Genomic DNA, 24897 nt, shown 5'->3' with positions numbered 1-24897 from the left:
ATACCTGACCTCAGTGTCGTGCTCATCATTTTTTCACCTTTAGCCATTCAGAAGTTCAAGGGAGTTCATACAGTTCATTGAAAATCTTGATGGTTTTTCACAGCCAGGAAGAAAACTGGCTCCCTGTTGTGTAGTAGTCATTGGCTTTAAAAATATCTGGTGTATATTTTAAGTTTTCCTCCAGAGGTACAACATTCATGGGATTACTTTACACCTGGAAGAAGGCGTGCGGTTTTCACGAGCCTTTTAAATAAGTGAGAAACATGGTATATAAGGATGATGTTTAAGTATCTGAGGCAGAAACGGATGCTCATGTTTTGAGCAGTATTACTCTGTGGCTTAAATGATTATATGCAGAAATATTGTTAAGAGTAGAGTACATGTAGTTTCACTGTTAAGGCAGCTCCCCATGATTTGTTGATACAGGAAATATACTAAAAGGAGCACAGGTAATGATAGGACTAGTAATGCACTGAGAAGTTCTGAATATTGATGGAAAAATGTAAAGAAAAACCCCCTATTCTTTTGAAGTCTTTTGATGAGATGCATATGTTAGCTGACTCCATTCTTTTTAAGGGCTTCTTCACTGGATACATCCTTCTCCTGTTTATAATGCAGCAGTGTTTTTGTTTTTCCCTGTCTGAGAAGCATGGATGATCTGTTAAATGCTGACTTCTTTCCCCTGCTGTGTGTCTTCATGTAACAGTTTCTCACCCACGGATAATAAATTTGCTACATGCTCTGATGACGGCACTGTTAGAATCTGGGATTTTCTTCGTTGCCATGAGGAAAGAATTCTCCGAGGTATGTGTACTAACAGTACTGATTGAAATACTTAAATAGGGAAGGCATTTGTGGTTAAGTCATCACAATACACTATATCTACTTGTATCTCCATTAAAGTATTTTTTTATACATTCACCATCTCTGTCAAAATACAGCTGTTCTCTAGTTTGCATTCATTTTTAAAATTTTAACTAATAGTAATTGCACTATCTTTGAATTCTTTCAGTTGCAAATTAAATACAAGCTCTCCCTTTTCTCCATCACTTTATCTTTGTCCTTTAGGGAAGTACTCTTTATTGACGTAGACATTTCAAAATAAAAGACAGTTCACATATTCATGACAGCTCTTGTACAGATAAATTATCTGATAAAATAGAGTTATTAGTAGCTGTATGTACTTACCCCCTTTTTGAGAAAGGTTCTCATTGTGAAGCTTAAGCTGGCCTGGAACTTGCTGTGTAGCCCACACTAGCCTGGAACTTATAGTCCTTAGTCCTTGTCCAGACTCCCAATTCTGGGAGTGCAGTTGTGCTTCATTGCAACTGGCTTACTTGAAATTTGTAGATTATTTCACTTTGTATAGTTGGGCTGTTACCACCCTTTATGTGAATTCTGAGGTATTAGAATTTGGTAATTAGCTGTGTCTTATATATCCTTAGTGCAAACATTATAATAAAACCATTTGTACTTCTAAGTACTTGGTTTATTATTCACTAGGAATGTGATATTTTCAAGTGTTTAATTTCAACCTCTACTAGTTTACAAATTGACCTTTGCCTCCATGCTCTTGATTCCGGAATCCCGCAGAAGTAACATCATGGGAGATGGAAATTAAGGGTGGAGAATGGGTACCAAAGATAACATTTATCAAGACATTATGATTCAGAGATTTACCTTCATGTTACAGAGTCAGCAGTTAGTTGTCTTGGTGGAATTGTAAATTTCGTACAACTGGTAAGATAATTTAACATGCTAGATGTTGTTGTGCACACCCTTTACTCCTGTAGAGGCAGGTAATCTCTGTGAGTTCCATGTTAGTCTGGTCTATATAGGTGGTTCCAGACCAGCCAGCACTGTATAGTGAAACCCTGTTTCAGAATAAAGCAAACAAACAAAACGAAACTAAAAAACTAAAAGGTAAATTCCAGCCAATATCATTGAATGTATTTTCACATTGTCTTGGATCCATGTCCAGTTGTGCATCGCCACAGCTAGTGTAGGGTCCTGTCGGTGCCTGTCAAATTGAGAGGCATATGCACTGTGGAGATCATGACACCATGCAACTTAAGAACGAGGGAGACTCATTTATGGAAGAGTACGTGACCCAGAAGACTTAAATGACTTGTTAGAAAATAATAGGTTCAATACCATAACTAGACTCTTAACCACTTGACTTTCATTCTCATTGTACACTTATGTTGGCTCTTTCATCACTGTTCTTAGGCTTAGAAATAAAAATCCTTAGAAATAAAATTTTTTATTTAAAGTAATCCTGGGGGATTACAATGACTGACTTTATAATCTGAAATAGAATAGAAATCTCATAGTAGACTGCTCAACAGTTTGTATTGCAACAATCTTTTGTATGTTAACTTCATTTCACTTTACACAGTAGTTCTAGAAGGGCTCTGAGAACAGCCCTGCATGTGCTTGACAGTGTGAGAAGCAGCACTTGATAGTTTTAGATTTGAGTTAAGGTGAACCTTTTTAATATTAATTTTAGTCCAGGTGAATTTAAATAAAATGGAGCAAGTCTCACATAACCCTTAGATTTTAGATTCCAGTTACTATTTTCTATCATTCAGTTTTCTAAATTCTGTGAAATTAAGAGCATTTCTGTTATACTTGATGGTTCGAGGTCAGATTTACAGTCATTACTGGGAGAATACAAAATTATTCATCAAAAATTAGAAGAAAGGACCTGAAGGCAGCTTCTCATGGAAAACATTGGATCCCAAAGCCAAAATTTGGACAGGATGATTGTTCCACTTCTAAAACGTCAGTTGCCCTGTAATAAGTAAGTCATAGTCTACCCATACCTACCTGGCAGGCAAGCAGACATGCTCCTTTTTTCTTGTATGTGTCAGGCACTCACTTTGAGAGGTTAGGTGTTTTGAAAAATCAAGAAAACACTATTTGAAGGGAGGTGATGATCATATATATATATATATATATATATATATATATATATATATATATATTCTGAGGCTTTAACACATAACCTTTTCTCCATCATCCATAATAAAAATCAGACTTTTATTCAGATTTTTAGTGATAAAGTATTTGTTGCCTCATGTTTTCCTTTACTGATATCAGGTCTGATTTTTATAGTATTCTTCCATTATGTTGGTAATCTGCTTTTCTCCAACTTCCTCTTCTACTTGGAACATCAAAGGAAAAAAAAAGCAAAAACATTTAATGCATGGCTATAATCTCAACACTTGTGAGGTGCAACACTGCCTGAACTCTGTAAGACACTTAGAAACAAAATAAAAAACATCTGTGATCTATTCTGACAGCCAATTAAATATTTAAAAATAACGGTCATTTTTTTCTCTGAGTTCAGCTTTAAGTACACAGTATTTTTTAGAAGTCACAATACTACAAATAAAAAAGTCACAATTTTTCAGTACAAAATTCACACACACACACACACACACACACGGGTTTTTCAAGACAGAGTTTCTCTGTGTTGCTTTGGAACCTGTCCTGGAACTAGCTATTGTAAACCAGGCTGGCCTCAAACTCAAGAGAAACCTGTTTAAAATGGGCATAGAGCAATTGTTGGGAGATTTGCTGTACAAAAGTATTGCTTGGTTGATTCATAAGTTCATGAAATTGAGTTGGGAAACATCTTGTAAATATCTGTCATATACTGGAGTTTATACACTTTTGTCCTTTTTCTCAAGTAAAGAGTGCTTAAAATTTTGTAGGCAAGATATTTTCACAAGCTTTTATCGTCTTCAAAGCAGAGACCAATGAGTAAACTTAATAATATTTGTTATAAATACTTTATTGACATAGAAGAGGGAAGAAGACCTGCGACTCTGTCTCTAAAAGCAAAACAAACCTTTTGCTGCCAAGTTAAAAAGTGCAGTCATTAAGAATGTAAAATTAAATTTTAATAAGAAGAATTAAACTTATAAAAAGAATCTACTCCAGAAATTCACTGCACTTGAAGTTTGTTTTATCTTCTTGGTTTTAGCAATAATAACTGGCACACTGATCAGGCATAGTGTAAGTACTTAATTTAGCATCATCAGCAACCCTTTGGGATAAGAAGTAACCTACTTTACAAATGAAGTTAAATAAACCTGCCAAAGATTATTCATACAGTATAAGAAGTAGGGCTAGGATTTGAAGGCAGGTTGTTTGGCTTGAGTTTTATTACTGTGTAGCCCAGGGTGCATGCTAGGCAAGCAACCCAACCACTGAGCTATATCCCTAACCTTTTATATTTAAAAGAAATGTCATCGTAGATTGTATTTCTGAGCTTTGGTGATAGAATTATGAAGTAAAGATTTTGGTAGGGTAGTAGAGAGAGGGTGGGCAGAGGGAACTCCAGTTTATTTTAATACTTTCCTTAAAAACTGTCCCTGTAGGTTATAGTGGGGTTTTTTGGGGGTGGGGGTTGTTTGTTTTGTTTTTTATTCTTTCAAGACAGGGTTTCTTTGTGTGGCTTTGGAGCCTGTTCTGGAATTCGCTCTGTAGACCAGGCTGGCCTCAGACTCACAGAGATCCACCTGCCTCTGCCTCCTGAGTGCACCATCACTGCCCAGCGGTTACAATTATTTATGTACTACTAACTGAACCACAGAAACATTATATCACACTGGATTGTTGAAACAGCAAATGAGTTACAAGGTATCTGCTAAGTTATATAAATGTACAGAAAGGGGTACCTTGCAGTATTGTCCAGAGGAAGTGCCTTGTGTTGGGAACAAATCTGTTGTTGGTATATGCTTGCTTAGCATACACTGAGTCTTAGGATTATGCCTCAGTATCACGTGAAATTGAGTTTGGTAGTACACATACCTCTTATCTAGGCAGTGGGGAGAAATTCAAGCTCATCTTTGCTACATAGCATTTGTAGACCAGTCTGGGCAAAGTGTGATTCTGTCTTTAAAAGCAAAGCTAAACCAAACCCGTTTTATTAAATTTTATTTTGCTTCGCTTTAAGAAAGGGTCTTACTACGCAATTAAGGCTAGACTTGCGTTCACTAAGTAGCACATGCTGGCCAACAAAGAACTTATGGTGTTGTTCCCGACTCATCCTTTAAGGTGCTGGCTCTCTCTTCAGTATTATCGCTTAGTGTGAAGAAATGAACCCCATGTTCACCTCACAACATAAGAAAAAGAATAGCATGAATATTTTTTTTTTCTTTTTGTTTTTTTTTTTCGAGACAGGTTTTCTTAGTGTAGCCTTGCCTGTTTGGGAACTAGCTCTGTTGACTAGACAGAGTTCTGCCTGCTTTTGCCTCTCGGCTGCTGGAATTAAAGGCATGTAATGCCCAGCAGCATTCTTGATAAGTCTTTGTGTATTTTTTCTTGATTGCTTTCAACTGTGATTTTTACTAAATAAGCTAAAGCCTTCACTACAAAGATCTTTTAGTTTGGTAGGTTTTTAAACGGTGTAAAAACATGTTTACAGAGTCTTCAGGGTAAAAATGTGATCTTCATTGTGAGTAATTTACTTACTACTTATCTATAACATTTTATATAGCATCCTACAAAACTCTATTTCTTAAGAGAAAACCACAAATCCTGTTATCTTTGTAACATAGTTTGTATTCTTGTCTTGGTTACTTTTCTATTACTATGGGAGAACACCTTGAGGAAGGAAACTGATAGAAGAAATTTGGGGGGGATTTACAGTGTAGAGGGTTAGAGCCCATGACCATCATTGGGGTAAGCATGGCAGCAGCATGCTGGAGTAGTAGCTAAGAGCTTATATCTTGAGACACAACAGGCAAGAAAGCTAATGGGAATAGTTTGAGTTTTTTGAACCATCAAAGCCTACCCCTAGCGACTCATCTCCAGCAAGGCCACATTTTTTAATCCTTCCCAAAATTTCCAGTAGTTGTGGACTAAGGATTCAAGCATGAGCTTATGGGAGCCATTATCATTCAGACGGCTCTCATAGTCTTGCAAAAATGTATTTCATTCAAAAGCCAGGCGTAGTGGTACATGGCTTTAATCCCAGGATTTGTTAGGCAGAGGCAGGCTGATGTCTGTGACTTCACATAATGAGTTTCAGAACAGCCAGAGCTATATGGTGAAACCCTGTCTTCAAAACAAAACAAAAAAAATCAGTTGATGATAACACATACCTTTAGTTCAGCACTCCAGTTAAATGGGTATATATATCTTTTACCCTAGCAGGAAGCAGGAGGATCAGGAGTTTAAGGCCAGCTTAGACTTAATGAGTTTAATGAGACCCTGTCTCAATAGCAGTCAGGGACTGAGAATATAGCACATTTGTAGAGTATTCACTTTGCATTATGGGTGTGATTCTTTCAGTACCATACACAAAAGCCAGGAGCCATTTCCTACACATAGTTTTGCTTATGAGCCTCCCCCCCCCCCTGTAGTCTTTAATATGTAGTCCTGATTGGTCTTGAACAGAGATCTGCCTGTCAGCACCCCAATCTTAGAGACAGGGTCCTTATGTAGCTCTGGATATCCTAGAGCTTGTTGTGTAGACAAGGCTGGCCTTGAACTCAGATTTACCTGCCTGTGCATCCTGAGGACTGGAATTAAATGCATGTGTTACTAAGGCAGCCTGTGGTCTCAGTTTTTTACAGCAATAAGTTAACAAGTAATTTAAGCAGTCAGCCTTGCTGAAGGTGGTGTTGCCTGGTGCCCTTGTAGGTTTGGAGAAGGTGTTGAATCCTCTCAGTCTGTAACTGGAGTTACAGATGGTTGTGAACTATTATGAGGATGGAATTTTGTGTCCTGAGTAGTGCAACAAAGGATATGCCCCCCCACCCCCAAATCTGAGTCTTATAAGTCTGGCTATTCTGAAATTAATGATCTTGAAATTACAGAGCTCCCTGCCTCTGCCTCCCAAGTAATAGAGCATACATCTAGCCATCTCACTTTGCCTAGAGCTGATTTTATAGCCATCTAGCTAGACTAGCAAGGCTCAGGAATCCTACTTTTGTATTCCCAGCACTGAAATTACAGGTGCACATCTGCCCTCACGATGTGGGCAGTAGGGATAAAGGCTGGTCCTTAGTACTTCTGCAGTAGGCACCTAACCAACTGTGCCATTTCCTCAGTCAGCATCTAAAGATACGTAGATGATTCTGTATGGAAGTAGGATTGGGTTTACCTAGTATGGGTTTCTATAATATTGAGGATGAAGAATGTAGAACATCATATTTGAATTTAGTTGTGGGAAGGTTTTGTGCGTAAGAGTACAGCATGGGCTGTTGTATAAACTATTTGTGTCTGTTGAAATTGTGCTACATTTTCTTACTAGCTTTCAGGGAAATTATTTTTGATGGGTGGTTGAGTTTCACACTATTTAAGCAGACTGTGTTTCTATGTAGTTTAAGAATAGGGTTGAGGTTGTAGTTTTGTCTGTTCAAGGTTTCAGGCCTAAGGATGGGGTGTGTATATGTACATACGTATGCAAGTACTTAAGCCCTTACATTTCCATCAAGACTAGAGAACACTGGGCATTCTGTTTCAGTTCTGTCTTATTACCTTGAGACAAAGTCTCCTAGTGAACCTAGAGCTTGGGGATTTATGGCTATGCTGGCTGAGTAGCCAGCCCGAACCATTCTCCTCTCTCCATCCTTGAAGTGCTGCTGGGATCAGAGGTGACATGACCACATGTGACCTTTTACTTCTGGGTCTTCTGTCTCAGATGCTAGGGTTACAGACATGAACTACTCTCCCTGATTTGCGCTACTTCTAAATTTGTTTCCCTGCAGTGCATGTACACACGTATGTACACACACAAATTATACCTGTTATTTTTATGTATTTGCACTAAACCCATCTAACCACTTCTATGATAAGATGAAGTTTTTCATATCTCTAGAGATTCTGTCATGCTTCTTTTCCTGTTTTAGCATGCTATATTCCTAGCTTAGGAAACTATTTCAATTATTATTTTATTCTTCTAGTTTATTTATGGTTTCCTTTATCTCATTTTTGTTGGTTAGAGTTGGCACTGCTGTAGTATAGTGGCCCTCCCACACCAGTCATCAGTCAAGAGAATGCTCTCAGGATCATGCCCACAGGCTGGTCTGTTTTTTTTTTTGCTGTTCTTCACTTGAGGTTTCCTCTTCTCAGGTGACTCAGTTTGTGTCAAAACTAGAGTTGTGGCAAGAACTAAACCATAGTTATAGCAAATGTTCATCTTAAAATAACACCACCTCCCCAACAGAAGCAAACCAACAATACTAAAATGAGGATATGAAGAAAGAGTCCTATATAGAATTCTAACCATGCAGTCTTAACTCCCGGTGTTAGTCACAGTGTTAGACTTTAGCAACATGGGACTCTGGGGCAAGTTCTACTGATCGAAAATGATGATTAATAATAACCTTGAGTTAGTTTGTGAGTTAAATGAGTTCATGAGAGTTGTCAAACTAGTTATTACAATACAGTATTCAATATTAGTTACTATTAGGTGATTCACAGAACTATTTTCACAGCCTCCTTGATACTGTGATAAAAATGGTTATTTCGGAAGTGTATGGCTATCCTTTCAGAACAGGTTCCAGATTTTCTGAAGATACCAAAGTTTCCTATGCTGAAATTGTTTTTGTAAAATGGTAGTTGATAAACCTACACATTTATATTGGAACTAGGGGTTAAAGTCAGGGCTTTGTTAACTTTAAGCATACTGTCTTGTTGCTGTGTATTCACTTAACCCTCCTGTGTTCTTTTAAGCCATCTCTAAATTACCTGTACTATATAATACGGTGTTGGTGGTAGATAAATAGTTGTTTAGGCAATAAGGACAGAAAAAGTCTACATGTTAGTACAGACCTAGTGGTTTACTCCTGATATAAGAGGTCTGAGATTGGTTTAGTTTGCACGTGTAGGATGCGTGGATGCAAATGGCAGCCTTTATTATGTAGTACTAGAATTTCATACATGTTAGCTTGTATCCTCAGCTCATTCATTCATTCATTCATTCATTTATTTATTTTGTTATTGGTCATTTTTGTAGTACAGGCTTTAACATCTTCATGGCCAGGAAATCATAAAATTATTGACAACTTGCATTTATTTATTCCATACCCCAGCACAACTCTCTAGACAGCTTTTCATTTCCCTCCCTCCCTCCCTCCCTCCCTCCCTCCCTCCCTCCCTCCCTCCCTCCCTCTATTTATTTATTTGAGGGGGGTTGTTTGTTTTAATATCCTGGGTCTTACTCTGTTGACCAAGCTGTCTTCAAACTCTTAGGGATCATCTGCCTCTATGTCCTGAGTTGTAGGTTAAAGGTCTACATTACCATGTCTGGTTCTTTCAGTTTTTTGGAAATTAAGATATTGTTCTTTTTTGTATGGTTTTTAAACAGTAGGTTTTTTTGGGTTTTGTTTTGTTTTTAAAGCTAAGTTCATAATTGACTGTAGTTTCAGAATGTCTGTCTTTTAGGTTTTATATTTTTACGTATGTTTGTCAATGCATCATGTGTGTTCTTGGTGCTCATGGAGGCCAGAAGAGGATGTCAGGTCCCCTGGAACTGGAGTTACAGATAATTGTGAACTGCCATGTGGATGCCTGGAATCAAACATGGGCCCTCTGAAAGTAACAAGTACTCTTAACTGCTGAACCATCTTTCCAGCCCTAAAATGTATATCTGACAGACAGGATCCATGCTTAAGTAGTAGGCTTCTTTTATGTTCCAGAAGCTGGCTATTTTCAATTTTTTGTTTGTTTGTTTGTTTATGGCTAAGTTTACATTTTCAGGTTTTTTTTATTTCTTGTCTGGGTGTGACTAATAGCAAAAATAACATTGATTTGTAGAGTAGATTTTGCAACTTAAAAATGACTTTCAGAAGCTGGGTGGTTGGTGGAGCATACCTTTAATTCCAGCACTCAGGAGGCAGAGGCAGGCAGATCTCTGTGAATTTGAGGCCAGCTTGGTCTACAGAGCAAGTTCTAGGAAAGGCCCCAAAGCTACGGAGAAACCTTTGTCTTGAAAAGCCAAAAGAAAAAAAAAATGTCCTTCAAGTTTTTACTGAATGACAAGCACTTAAAAGTTTGCTTTTTCTGCCGCTGGACTCAATTCTGAGCAACAGCAGCATCTTCTGTGAAAGAGTAAAGATGACGGTGAGATGGAGATGCAGCTCAGCTAACAGAATGCTGCACTGCATGCAGGAAGCCCCGGACGTGGGAGCTTTTGCCCTGTCAGCTTTGGCTGCATAGGGAGTTGGAGGCAATCCTTGGCTTTATAAGACCCTGACTGGGAAGAGGGTTGCGGGTCTCAACTTGGCATTATTTTCTTCTGAGAGCAAACTTTCTAACTGACTAGGTAGGTATATGAGTAGTTAAAACAGCAGTTTTGTACTTTGTACTTTGACAGTTTTCAGTATGATTGTCAGTGATGTTTTGTATTACATCTGAGCCACTTAGTACTTATTTATATGGCCTTGACATGAAAATATAGTATACCAGAGTCTTCCAGAGTTCCACTTTCAGTGAATCAGAAAATTCTTGACCTCTGTGAAAGACAACTCCCATGGGAGTTGATTCTTTCCTACTTAGTCTATGTGTTTTAGAAATGAATTCAGTTTGTCAGGCTTGGGGGCAAGTGTCATTTTTTTCCCCTGGAGCAAGGGTGTTAAGGCAAGCAAGATTTCTTTGTGTAGTCATTGCTGTCCTGGAGCTCACTATGTAGACCATGCTGGCCTCAAACTCAGATCCACCTCTGCTTTCCAAATGCTAGGATAAAGGAAGGAATGAGCCTCTACCAACCACCAGACTCACTGACACGCCCCCCCCTTTATGTATGTACTTTTTATTAGTTTAAATCTGGGAGGGGTACAGCGTCACACAGATTTTGTGTCAAGTGATGTTTGTAGGAAGGTTGCTTCGGAATTCGGAATGAAGCTTGTTACTGTTTGCATGGACCCTAGCTACACCTTTTCCCAGATATCATTCTGGTTTTGTTTGGTTTGCCTCCACAAGAGTTGCAATTTTTTTTTTTTTTGCTTTATACATATAAACATATCTCTTGCTCAAGTAGAAATCAGTTTTATCATAGGCATAAACACCTTCAATTTTAAGAAGAGCTCTGTGCTCTCTTTGGTTCCAGAGACCTTGCTTATAGTCAGCAAAAATGGCCTTGCACTATAGCCTTCCAGACATACTTGCCTTTTAGATGTCCTGTTCCCAGCAGGTCTCCACAGGCACTAGGGTCTTGGAATATAGCCCAGGAGCCAGAGTGCTTGGCCTAGCATATCTTGAGTACGGTGTACACCAGACATCGTAGTGTATGCATTGAATCCTAGTGCTCAGGAGGTTGAAGCAGGAGAATCAAAGTTCAAGGTCTTATAAGCTACAAAGTAAATTTTGCTACATGGGATCTTGAGTCAGAATTCAAATAAACCAGAAAAATAAATAACTGAGTTTTCCAACATAGTCTCTCTTAAAATGTTACTTCTTTATTTTTGTGTGAGCCTGAGTATATGTATACCCATGTGTGATGGAGGATGGAAGAGGGTGTCATATCTTCTGGAATTGGAATTACAAGCTCTCTTAGTTACATTTCTATTGCTGTGATGAGATGTCATGACCAAGCCAACTTATAAAAGAAAACATTGGTTTAGTTGGGAGCTTGTGAGTCCGTGAACTACCATGGTAGAAGAGAAGCATGACGGCAGGCAGGCAGGGAAGAATGACACTAGAGTAGTAGCTGAGAGCTATATCTTATTGGCTGGTTGGAGTAGAGGGTGTGTATATGGGGGGCTTGGTGGAACCGGGCCTGGCCTGGGCTTTTAAAACCTCAAAGCCCATCTCCAACAAACGTAGCCTTCCCACTTCCAACAATTTCTTTGGTTAGCCTTGCTATCCTGTCGACAAGGCTGGACTTGAACTCAGAGAGCTACCTACCTCTGCCTCTCAAGTGTTGGGATTGAAGGCCACACCTCTAATCCTTTCCAATGCCCTTCCACCAACTGTAGACCAAACATTCAGACCAGAACCTATGGGAGCCATTTCTCATTCCAACTTACTACCCAGGCAATTGTGAGCTGGCCTGTGGGTGCTGGGAGTAAAACCTGGCTCTTCTGGAAGAGCAGCATGTATTTCTAACTGTATGATAGGAGACTTTCTATGTGATTAGGTAATTTTTGTGTTAATAAAAAAATAATTTTAAGCCAGGAGAGGGTGGTGTACACCTTTAATCCCAGCAGAGATGGGTGGATCTCTGTGTGTTATAGGCCAGCCTGGTTTACTGAGTGAGTTCCAGGACAGCCATGGCTATACAGTGAAACTCTGTCCCAATAAATAAATAAATAAATAAATAAATAAAGTGGTAATTCCTTCCCCCCTTTATACTTTCTTATTTCTATTTGTGTGCATTGGTGTTTTTCCTGCAATGTATGTCTGTTAGAGGGTGTTACAGTGAGTTATAGACTCCCATGCGAGTGCTGGAAGAGCAGTCAGTGCTCTAAACCGCTGAGCTACCTCTCCATCCCACAAAAGTGGTAATTTATAACCACGATTTGTATTGATCATTCATATAAATCTGGTGATACCTTTAAAACATGGAAGGTTTTGAAAGAACGTTTGTCATTTAGTAAACTCCAAGATTGGTCTCTTCCATATTTTTTTGATAAACCAAGGATATTCTTTGTTTGTGTTTTCTTCTTGTTTTTGGACTTTTGTGACAGGGTCATGATGTAGCCCTGACTTTCTTGGAGCTCACTGTATGGACCAGGCTCAGAGATCCCTCTTGCCTCTCCCTTTAGAGTGCAAGTATTAAAGGCATGTGCCACCTTACCCAGCTGAGGATACTCTCTTCAATATTGAATTCTTTATGTAAGCATTTGTGGGTGTGTGTATGTACATGTTCTCATGTGTATGTTTGTAGGCCGGAAGTCATCCTTGGGTATTGTTCCTCGGTAGCCATCTGCATTTTGTTGTTGTTGAGACAGGGTCTCTCATCGAGGCTTAGGGATTGTAATAGGCTAGACTGGTCCACCAGCAAACCTCCACAGTACTAGGCTTACAAGAATATTTCAAAAATGAATAAATAAATAAAAATTTTAAGAACGTGTATAAATGTTTGCCTGCATGTAGTTTTGTGTGCCATGCGCTTACCTGATTCATGACTGGGAATTACAGACAGTTGCCATGTGGTTACTGGGACTTGAATTAGGCACCTCAGAAAGAACAGCCAGTGCCTTTAACAGCTGAGCCATCTTTCCAGCCTTACAATATACTCTACTCCACCTCCCCTACCCCTATGGATTCTGAGGTGAACCTAGGTCCTCAGAATTGTACAGTTGACCTACACTGACTGAGCCATCTCTCCAGCCCTACAAGCACCCCCTCCCCGACCATGGGTTCTGAGGTGAACTTGGGTCTTCTTGCTGTTTAGCTAGCAAATGCTTCCCAGTGCCTTACATCTCAACTCTCTTATAATTAAGTAAAATTTGAGTAAATTTTAAATCCAGAAAAGTTGTTTGTTGATAAGGCTTGATCAATATTTATTAAAAATTGAGAACACATCTGGTTAGTGTCATCTGTAGCACAATGGAAAAAGCAAGACACATTTCTTTGAGAAACAACAGAAAATGGGGCATCGTAGCACATACTTAATCCCAGCACTCAGGAGGCAGAAGCATGTGGATCTGTGTTCCAGGCCAACCAAGGTATCTCCCCAACCTCCACCCCTCAAGAAGTAACACTCCTTATATATGATGAAGATGTTTCCATAGAAGATTTGTTCTCCAAATCTTAGAAACAAAAGAATTTGGTTTTACTATGCAGAAGGATAGTAAAATTTATATGGAACAAACTTAAGAATATAAAACTTTAGTTTAGGCCAGCCTGAAATTTGTAAAGTAACTTTAGCCTTGAACTCATGAACTTTCTGTTTCTGTTTTTTTTTTTTTTTGGTTGTTTATGTAACTTTGGAGCCTGTCCTGAACTTGTAGACCAGGCTGGCCTCAAATTCACAGAGATCCAGCCTCCTGCCTTTGCCTCCTGACTGCTGAAATTAAAGGCGTGCACCACCACTGCCCGGCATCTGCTTCTGCCTTTCTTGTATGTGACTACAGTTAATTGAGTCACCATGCCTGATGGTATTAAAGCTTTCAGAACAACATTTTTTTCACACAAAAAGATTAGTTGAAGTTAGGTTTTTGTTTTATAGTGCTGGAGGAACAATCCAGAACCTTGCACATGATAGATAAATGTACCACTGAATTATGCCTGCAGTCCATTTTAGGTGTAGGGGTGTGTGTATGTGTGAGTGGATTTGTATTGTCTATTGGCAGTGCATTCTTATAATCTCTGTACTTGTGAGGCTGAGGCTAGATCCTGTTTCAAAAAAAATCAGACAAAAACTCTAGTTTATATCCTTTCAATAACAGATGAAAGCAAGTTTGCTCCTATTCTATCTGTTTCTTTGGAACAGGAGGATAAGGTATGGAAAACAAACCTTTTCCGTAAGGTATGGGAAAAAATAAATTAAATAAAGAGGAATAAACTATACAGCAACAGAGCTCACAAGATGGCTCAACAGGTAAATGTTTTTGCCAAACTTGATGTCAACCTTAGTTTGATTTTCAAGATCCAGATGATGAAGAAACAAACTCCCGAAATTGTCCTCTGACTTCCTTGTATATTTAATTGTACGTGTGTGCCCTTTTCCCAAATAAATAAATGTCATTAAAGATGTTAACAGAAAAACAAACAAAAAATGTAATTGCTGTTTTTAGTGGTTGGGCTTCTTACTTCTGGCAGCTCCAGAATTTTAGGTCCTTGGTTTCTGTTATGGGAATCTTGGCTGTTTTTTTAGATCATGTGTTGTATAGGTTTGTAGGGTGTGTTCATGCATACATGTACACTTTTATGGGCATATTCTTGTGTGCAAGTGCACATGCAATGAAGGCCTGAGGTTCCTGTCAGTAGCCTTTCTTGATCTCTCTGCTTCATTCATTGAGGTAGGGTCTTGGTTGAATACAGAGCTTGTCTGTTTTGCTGTTCTGGCCAGCCAGTCTAGCTTTCCCTGGTGAACCCCATCTCTGCCTTCTAAGCACTGGGATTCCAGGCGGGCCACTACACTCCCTTGGCATCTATGTGGTTTCTGCAGATGGCTGACACTTTGATGCTTATGTAGCAGTTATTTTAACCACCGAATCATCTCCTGAGCTCTTAGCTCTTTCTTTGTCCAGCTATGGCCAACAACCCTGACTTTGCTAGTAGGGTAGTCTTCTCAGTGTGTGTCTCTCCATCTAAGTCATGGCTAGTAGTACTTTGATCACCAGGTTATTCTGAGGGTCACAGACATTCACAGAAAGCACTGCACACAGTGTAGGGCAAAGCACATGTGTGTTGCTTTTGTCAAATATACCAACGGAAGATACTAAAAGACAGAGCATGTGTAGAAAAGAACATACATTTTAGCTGATTTTAGAGGAGGTTGAAATTGATTAGGAGGCAATAAAAGATTTGTTTAGGGAAAAAGATTGAGTTGAGAGGATAGCATGTGATTATACTACTATTTTTAGTGATTCTCACATTTAGATGTATCATAGATAATGCTAACTGTATGTAAGCCACATGCACATAACTATAATATGACATTTTTATGTTTTTGTTTTGTTTTTTGAGAAATGGCTGATGATAGAGTCTTGGCTAGAGATCTGCCTGCCTCTCTCTCAAGTGTTGTGACTAAAGATAGGTGCTATCATTCAAGGCTTTTAAAAACCTTTCTTCTTTGGTTTTGTTTTTCAAGACAAGAGTTTCCTTGTGTAGACCTATCTGTCCTGAAACTAGCTCTGTAGACTAGCCTGGCCTCGAATTCACAGAGATCTGCCTGTCTCTGCTTCCTGAGTGCTGGGTTAAAAGACATGCACCACCACCTCCTAGCTCTTTAAAAACCTTTCTTTTATGTTAATCCTCATCATACCTTTGCCCTCTTGTCAGAATTGTGGGCTTACTTAAGGGAATTCACTCCCTATGTTTTCCATCTCTAAGTTTATTTTTACTGTGTTTATCTACTTGCGTTTGTTTGTCTGGGAGACAGTGTAACATTGTAGTCCAGGCTAGCTTTGTGTTGGTGGTTCCCCTGCCTCATTATGGGTGTGTATTCCCACACTTTTTTTTTGAATACTTATTTTTTAAAGTCTTTCCTGACCCATTAGTTACGTTTTAAATTTCTAGGTAGATAAATTCTTGTTATTGAGATATTATTCTGAGCTTTACTACATAGATTTATAGCAGAATGTTCTTTACATTGATGTGTTTTATTTTTGTGTATAATATTTTGAAATATGAATTGTTTATTTTGAACTTTTTTTTAAAGGCAGGGTTTTATAAATTCCAGGGTACCCCACACTCCTTACGTATCAGGATGATCTTGAGCTTCTAGTTTATTCAGTGCCGCAAATTGAATCCAGCATTTATTCTACCAACAAAATTTTATTGCCATCCATCCCTCATTTTGAACACTAAAAGAAGTGATTCCCCCCCTCCCGTTTGTGTGTACAAGTGTTTGGGGAGGTTAATGGGCAGTGTTGGGAGTCAGGTCTCCTTCCCTTTAGGATCCAGGGCTCTAATTCAGTTGGTCAGGCCTGTACGGTAAGGCCTTTGCTCACATGATTGGCCTTATTCTGAACATTTTTAATAGTCATTTTAATTAGAGTCGAAATCAAATACTTGAGTTGGTATGTTGGCTGTGATGCGTGCCTATAGTCCCAGCACTTGGGAGGGTGACATAGGACTGCTGCGAGTTTGCCAGCTAGGGCTACATAGCCGGTTCTAGGCCACATTGGGCTGCAGAGTGAGGTCCTCTTTTAATAAAAACAAGAACAAAATTCAAATCCTCCATTATGAATATTTGTGAATTAGAACTTTTGTTGCCTTCTAACCTTTTTCCCCATCACCCTTGGCTTTTTTTTCTTGTTGGTGTTCCTAAGATTATTCAGTAAAAGGAAACATTTTTTTCCAAAGTTTTATTTATTTTTGTGTATGTGTGCCTACATGAGTTTATAGGTATCACATGCACGCAGGTGCCAGCAGAGGCTGTCACAGAGGCCATCGAATCTCCTGGGTCTGGAGTTCCAGGCAGTTGGGCGCTGCCTGCTGTGAGTGCTAAGAACTAAATTTGGGTCCTCTGCAGGAGCAGTTAGTGCTCTTAACCTCTGAACCGTCATCTCTCCAAGCCCAAGAAAACATTCCTTAAAGACAGAAGAGAGTGCGAGGCCTTCCTGCTGCCTACTGCTTTGACTTTGGTTTCATGTTCCCTGTGATGACTGAGGCTAAGTTCAGTCCAGAAACCGGGACCCACACTGTTACACATTCTGACACCACACAGGTCCCCAGAGAGAGGCAGACCTGTTACACATACCTGGTTAACCTGCGTTCTTCCACTGGGACACATTGATCATGTGATTTCTGCGTAATTACCTCATAAAGGATGCATAATCTCTGATTATATAGATATACTCTTGAGGAAACACCAAGCATATCATTTGTGCCTGCTTTTGGTATATGTTGTTGGAAGTTTTATTTGACATGGTTAAATGGATCTGCTTTGGTATTGACATGTCTCCAGTAAGGTTGGGAAAATCACAGGTGATAACAGTACCAGCAGACATAACATTGCTGACCTCTGTATTCACACTTGTAATTTGATTTATGAGCTGCACCATTTCCTAGCCAACCTGGCTGAAGACAAAGTGCAGTACTAAGGCGCATTTTCCCCTACAGGCTTGCATGGTAACAAATGTACTCTTGTTTATTCATCCAGTGGAAGTTAGAACTGGAGAGTTTGTAAGATCCATTCAAACACACCCGTGTTTGGAGAGTAAAGGGTGGAGAGCTAGAAAAGAACTGGCTGGAATTGATGTAGAAATGATTCTCCTGAAAATTTCCATTTTTTTAATAAATGTAGTTAAGTACTCATTGAAAATTTAAAACATCCTGATGGTGGTGGCATACACTTTTAGTCCCAGCACTGGGAGCAGGGGCAGGAAGATGAGTTCAAGGCCAGCCTGGTCTACAGTGCAAGCTTAAGAACAGCCAAGAGCTGCACGGGAAACCCTACCAAAACAAACAAACAAACAAAAAAACAAAAAAGAAAAGTAATATTTAAAATGGAAGTTATATAGTAATATGTCAGTCCTGCGGGTCCCCTTTCAGTCTCATATCCAAGGTAAGCACGATTTTGTTAATAGTTTTCGCCTTCTCCCCTCCCCCATGCTTTTTTTTCTTCTTTTAATCAAGAATATTACACAGTTCAGTCTGGCCTCAAACTTGAAGGTAGTGGAGGATGACCTTGAACTTCTGTTTATCCTGCCTCCACCAACAAGTGCCAGGATTGTGGTCAACACATCTGACTTTGTTGTATACCTTACTAGAATTTCTGTACAAATCTAAAAAAAAAAATTTAGTAGCCAGGCGCATGCCTTTAATCCTAGCACTCAGGAGGCAGAGACAGGTGGTTCGAGGTTAGCCTGGTCTACAAGAGCTCCAGGACAGGCTCCAAAGCTACAGAGAAACCTTGTCTTGAAAAACAAAAAACAAAACAAAAAAAAATTTTGCCACCTTTAATGGTGCAAGCCTTTCCCAGCATTCGGGAGGCAGAGGCAGGCAGATGTCTGTGAATTTGAGGCCAGCCCAGTCTACAGAACAAGTTCCATACATCCAAGTCTGTTACATAGAGAAACCCTGTATTGAAAAACAAAGAAACAAAAAGCACACCCAGTGTTTTAAAATTACCTCAGAAAGTAGTTTGCATTACACAGTGATGTGCTCTCTGTTTTTCCATCTGTAGGTTATCTAATGCTTATCTAGCTCAGCTATCTTTGTCATTTTTCTTTGTTGTTTCTTTTTAGTAAAGACTGCTTAATAATATTGTAGCATATAGCTTCTAACACACACACCTAACTCATTTTTTTAAAGAAAGTCCATTGTTCTTTTTTTTTTTAATATTTTTTATGGTATATTTAACTTTAATGTTGTGAGCTACCATGTGGGTGCTGGGAATTGAACCCAGGTCCTCTAGAAGAGCAGTCAGTGCTCCTAATCACTGAGCTATCTCTCCAGCCCCACACACCTAACTCATGATTCTTCTGCCCCAGTTTCATGTTCTGGAGTTGGAGCCAAAGCTATGTATTTTCTAAGACAAAGGTTTTTTTTTTTTTCTCCTTCTTTCTCTTTTTGTGTGGGAGAAGCTGCAGGGGTTGGGAAAAGGTGAGATTTCACTTTTTACAGTACTGGTTGGTGTGGAACATAGACCATTGGTGACTTGAGCTTGTAATGATCCTCCTGCTCTCCCTCCCTAGTGCTGAGATTACAGGTAATACTCTAACCTGGATAACGTTGCTAAAACAGTTTTAGTCTAAGTTTCTTTGTACTTTTGTCTATGCTTGAAAATTTAACCTTAGGCTAGAATTGTAACATCAGAATGTGTAATCATTTACACTCTGAGAAGATAAGTTGTCTTCAAAGGTCATTTAATAGTACTTAAGAAGGTTATTTTAGGAAATCTTCATATTTAATTAAAACATCTTTATTTTATGTGTATGGGTATTTACCTACATACATGTATATGCATTTGTGGAACACCATCACCCACATGCCCTGGAACTAAAGGTGGTTGTAAACTACCATGTGGGTGCTGGGAACCAAGCCCAGCTCTTGACAAGAGCATCAAGTGCTTGTAAGCAATTGAGCCATCTCTTCAACTCTTCCATATACAATATACCAGTTCATGTGTGTGTGTGTGTGTGTGTGTCTGTCTGTCTGTCTGTCTTAGTGCATCGACCATTTGTATATGGAACCCCATGGAGCTTTGGAGCTGCTGTGTGGGAACCAAAATCAGATCCTCTGCAGAGACAGTGAGCTTTCTTAACTGAACCATCTCCAGCCCCACTATTTAGATCCTCTGTGGAGACAGTGAGCTTTCTTAACTGAATCAGCCCCACTATTCAGATTTTTAACTGAACCAAAATCAGATCTTCTGCAGAGACAGTAAGCTTTCGTAACTGTCAACCATCTCCAGCCCCACTATTCAGATTTTTAACATAAAAATTTTTAATTATAAAATTATTACAAGGTAAAATCTTTCTGATAGCATTTAAGGATATTTTAGAATGTGGGAACCTGACAATCTTCTCTGGTGATCACCAAAGATAGATTTTATTTAAGAACTGTGGTTGTTAGAATGACACTCCCACATTCTTTCTTATATGCCTGGCATAATGTCTTTTTTCTGTTCTGAGAAGTGATCAGTTCAGTGATCTCACCCCCTAACCCTGCCTCCACCTCCTCATTTTGTTTTAATCTATTTTAGTTGTTTAAGGTAGTCCCAGCTGGAACTCACTCTGTAGACCAGGCTGGCCTCGAACTCAGATCCTCCCTCCTGTTTTACGTATAAGTTTTTTTTTAATATTTATTTATACAATATTCTGTCTGTGTGTATGTCTGCAGGCCAGAAGAGGGCACCAGACCTCATTACAGATGGATGTGAGCCACCATGTGGTTGCTGGGAATTGAACTCAGGACCTTTGGAAGAGCAGGCAGTGCTGTTAACTACTGAGCCATCTCTCCAGCCCACGTATAAATTTTTTGGTCCCAATTTTAGGCAGTATATCTCATTCGTGATTAGTTTTTTTTTCCCAAAGGAAATCTGTTCCTCCTAAATGTCTTTTTTCCTTTCACTTTTCTACCTTTAATTTCCCTTAGCATAAAAGATGTTATATAATTTACCTTTACATTATAAAATGTTGCATAATTTCTGTTTTGTTCTTCAACAACAGTTGTCCTCTGTCCTCTGTATTAGAACTTTAAGAAGTAGGAGCTGGAGGGATAGCTCAGTTGCTCAGGTATTTGTCACACATGAATAAAGACCTGAGTGTAGTCCCAGAACTCATACAGGGGAGGAGGTGGAGGGATTGTGGCTCACTCTAGAGGTGGAGAATAGTGGATCCCTTGGACTAGCTGGGCAGGCACTCTAGTCTACCCAGTGAGTTCAGGCCACTGAGAGACCCTGTCTTTCAAAAAACAAGTATGTAGATAAAGTGGAATGTGGGAGCAGCAGCAGCTGGACACCAGCCGAGATTGTCATCTGCCTTCCACATCGCAGGAGCACTGTGCACACCCATGATTCCACCCCACCTCACCACACAGATTCTAAGGAATGGAAGCCAAGAAACAGCGTTTCTACTGAGAATGATACTATTAGTCACAGAACACAGTAATGTAATTGGACCTCAGAAATGATAATAATGTCCCTGTTGAAAGCCATTCTGCCTGTTGAATATCAAACTAAGATAATCTTTACATTACTTTGTGTGTATGTGAACGTCTGTGCGCATGTATTGAGATTAGAAAGACGGCTTTTGGAAGTTGGTTCTTTCTTTCCATTGGGTTCCAGAGATCAAACTCAGGGTTGTTAAATTTTCACAGCAAATGCCTTTACCCACTGAGCCTTCTTGCTGACGTGTGATAATTTTTCCTTAACTCTTACATTTTATGAGCTATTGAGAATGTCATAATTAACTAATCCTTAGTTTTTTTCACACATTCTAGTTATTTATCTAAATGTCATTAAAACTTCCATCTCTGCAAATTTTGTTTTTTTTTTTAATTTAAGATTTACTTTTATTTTGTATGTTTGAGTGTTTTGTCTGCATTTGTGTTAAGTACACTGTGTGTTGTGTGTGGCCCTGATGCCTGTGGAGGCCAGAAGAGGGTCCACTGGATTCCCTGGAACTGGAGTTATGACCCTTTGTAAGCCACCAGATGGATGCCCAGGAACAACCTTGGATACTCTGCAAGAGCAGCCAGTGCTCTTCATTGCTGACCTATCTCTTCAGCCTCAAATTTTAGATTTTTAGTTTTGCATTTTGAGCAAATAAATTTTATCTTACTTAAAATTATTTTAGTTATTTTTTATTTTAATGTAAATGAGTGCTTTGCCTTCATGTACGCCTGTGTACCACATGGGTTCCTGGTGCTCAAGGAGGTCAGAAGAAGTTGTTGGATCTACTGGAGCTGGACTTAGACAATGTGAGTCACCATTGCCAGTGCTGGGAATCAAATCCAGATCCTGTGAAGAACAGCCAGTGTCCTTGACTGCTCAGCTGCCTCTCCAGTAGGGTGTAAAAAGAGCTTTTCCCTCAAGAAATTTTAAATTTTTAAAAAATGTTTTTGTTCTTTGAATATGTAATAGTGATTCTATTTGTTTGTTTGTTGAGACAGCAGCCGCATTATATAGTCCTGGCTAGCCTCATCTCTCCAGTAGGGTATAACTTTTCCCTCATAAATTAATTATTTTTTAATTTTTTTTTTTCTGAGACAAAGTTTCTCTGTGTAGTCCTGACTGCCCTAGAACTAGTTATGTAGACCAGACTCTGGCCCTGAACTCATAGAGATCCAACTACCTCTGCCTCCCAAGTGCTGACATTAAAGAAGACATGTGTCATCGCTGCCTGTCTAGGAATTTAAAATTTTTTTAAAAATGTTTTTATTTGAGAATTTAATGTAATGTTTGTTTGTTAAGATAGTCTCATGTCTTAATGGTCTGACTGGCCTTAGCTGGCTGGCTGTTCAGACAATGCTGGCCTGGAATTCAGAGATCCAGTTCTGCCTGTCTCTGCCTTCCAAATGCTGGTTTTATAGGCTTAGTCACCATGCCAGGTTCCCTCAGAAAATTAGCAGTTTTCCTGACAAGAAGTTAGATGCTACTTTGAGCCTCCTGGTTTTTGTCTCTTAGTTTGTCCCCCTACCCCCTTTATTTTTGAGACAGAATCTCACTGTAATTCTAGCTGGCATAGTACTTAGTATGTAAAATAGGTCTTCCTTCGACATTTGGACACACTTTGATAAAAATACGTGTGTGTGCGCGTGCACACCCTTGGAAGAGCAGCAGGTTCTGTTAAGCACCACACATCTCTGCAGCCAGCCGTTCTGTGCCCTTTTAGTCACTATTTTTGTTTAGATGAAAATACTCTAAACTTCAGCTTTTTGGACTCATTTAAAATTGGTGATCTTTATTTCATTTGAGTATTTTTTCTTCATTGTTTCCTTTTCTCTGTATATTATGGAATTCTTAGCAGACAGATGTTGAGTCTGTTACTCAACACATCTGGCAATCTTTAGTTTTCTAAGTTTCATTTTTTCTTAGTGGTCTGTTTTATTCTTCTCTGCCTCTTATTACCTCCTCCTTTTTTCTATCTTTCTGTGAATGTACCCAGGACCTTGAGCATGCTAGGCAGCTAGTCTACCACTGAGCCACCCCTCAGCTCAGTAAATTTGCCTTTAGTGACTAAAATCTCTGGAAACTCGCGAAGCATATGTTGTTTGACTACTTCTGATATTTCCATTTATTCTTCTTAGAGCCACTTAGCTTTTTCCTTTTGCTCTTTCTGCTCAACCTTTCTCAAACTTGTAAAATCCTCAGTTGATCCTATATTTGAATAGTAGCTTCTTTTGACTGATAAAATTGATTAGTTATCTTGTCTTTCTTTTGGAGTTAGGTTCACTGTTTCCTGGAGCTTAGACCTCATTGTGGTATATGTGTAGTGAGGAAAGTGTGTTACAGTCTGATGTGGAATTGCTTTAGTTTATTATTAGGCTGAATACCAACTGCCTTTTTTTTTCTCTTTTCTTCATTCCCCTTTCCGTTCATCATGGTCCATATTACGGCATTTTTTATAAACTTTATGCTACCGTATTCTTTTGTATTTTTCTAGTTTACTCTTAACTTTGCTAATAAAACAGTTGTCTGGCAATAGCTAAAGATAGCTGTTTTATTAAACTTGAAATGAAATCAGGAATGGCTTCCTGGACAGGGTACCCTATGGAGAATTCTGTGCTATACCTCAGCCCTTGTCATTGGACTACCACTAAACACAGAGCCTTTGATACATTTTTACTTGAGTTTACATTTGTTGTGTCTGTGTGCCTGGTGCACATGCGAAGGTCGGAGGATACCTTGGAGGAGTTGGTTTTGTTCTTCCGCCATGTGCGTCTGAGCTCAAATTGTCAGGCTTAGAGGCATGCACTTTATCCACTCACTGAGTCATCATTTTTTACCATTGACTGTAACTGAGAATATTGCTTGTGTCTGCTGTTAGTTTACTTTGCATTGAGATCTTGATTCCATTTCTTTCAATCAGTTTCTAGCATATTGCATAATATTCTTCCTGCCTTTTTTTATGTTTTTGTTTTTATGTTTTTTGTTTTTTTGGTTTTTTTTTTTTAATGTTGTTTTTGAAGGCAGGGTCTTACTAAGTAGCTCTGGCTGTCCTGGAACTATATGTAGACCAGGCTAGCTTCAAACTCATGGAGATATATCAGCTTTCCAGATGCTGGGATTAAAGGCATATATCAATATGTCGGGCTTATTTTTCCATTTCTTGTCCTAGGCTGATTCTTTGTTAGGCAACCTGGGTGTTCTTCACTTCTGAGTTATTGTGCTGATACCTGATTGACATAGTACTCTACAGTCAGAACTTCCAAACGCAAGTGATCCTTCTGTTTGAACCTTCCATGTAGCTGGAACTACAGGCATATACCACTACATCAAGCTCAGTTCTCCCTTTCTTTCTTTCTTTCTTTCTTTCTTTCTTTCTTTCTTTCTTTCTTTCTTTCTTTCTTTCTTTTCCTTTCTTTCCTTTCTTTTTTCTTTTCTTTTTTCTTTTCTTTCTTAAATGATTTATTTTGAGACAGGGTTTCTCTGTGTAGCCTTGGATTGGAACTCACTTTGTAGACCAGGTTGACCTTGAACTCAACAGAGATCTACCCGCCTCTTTGTCCTGAGTGCTGGAATTCAGGTGTGCACCATCAATGCCTGGTGTGTGTGTAGATTTTAATCTGGGTTTCTCATACTCACTACATAGCAGACACTCCACTACTGAGCTATTCCCCAGCCTTAACTTAAATAGTTAGGTTTAAGGTTCT

The 24897-nt window shown here is 39.1% G+C and overlaps 1 protein-coding gene and 1 pseudogene across 4 annotated transcripts in view; one reads left to right on the top strand and one right to left on the bottom strand.

Moving 5' to 3' along the window:
* Wdr33 (WD repeat domain 33) overlaps nucleotides 1-24897 on the top strand; it is a 106835-nt gene that overhangs the window by 36143 nt on the left and 45795 nt on the right. For all 4 annotated transcript variants that reach the window (XM_075969070.1, XM_075969071.1, XM_075969072.1 and 1 more), the window contains exon 7: nucleotides 707-804. In XM_075969070.1, coding sequence (XP_075825185.1) covers nucleotides 707-804 — 98 coding nt within the window. The remainder of the gene's footprint in view (nucleotides 1-706; nucleotides 805-24897) is intronic.
* Nucleotides 10780-11121, bottom strand: LOC142847884 (large ribosomal subunit protein eL33-like; annotated as a pseudogene).

The sequence above is a fragment of the Microtus pennsylvanicus genome, chromosome 4 (assembly GCF_037038515.1).
Source record: "Microtus pennsylvanicus isolate mMicPen1 chromosome 4, mMicPen1.hap1, whole genome shotgun sequence".
Taxonomy (NCBI): Eukaryota; Metazoa; Chordata; class Mammalia; order Rodentia; family Cricetidae; genus Microtus; species Microtus pennsylvanicus.
This window is presented reverse-complemented; position numbering and strand designations above follow the sequence as displayed.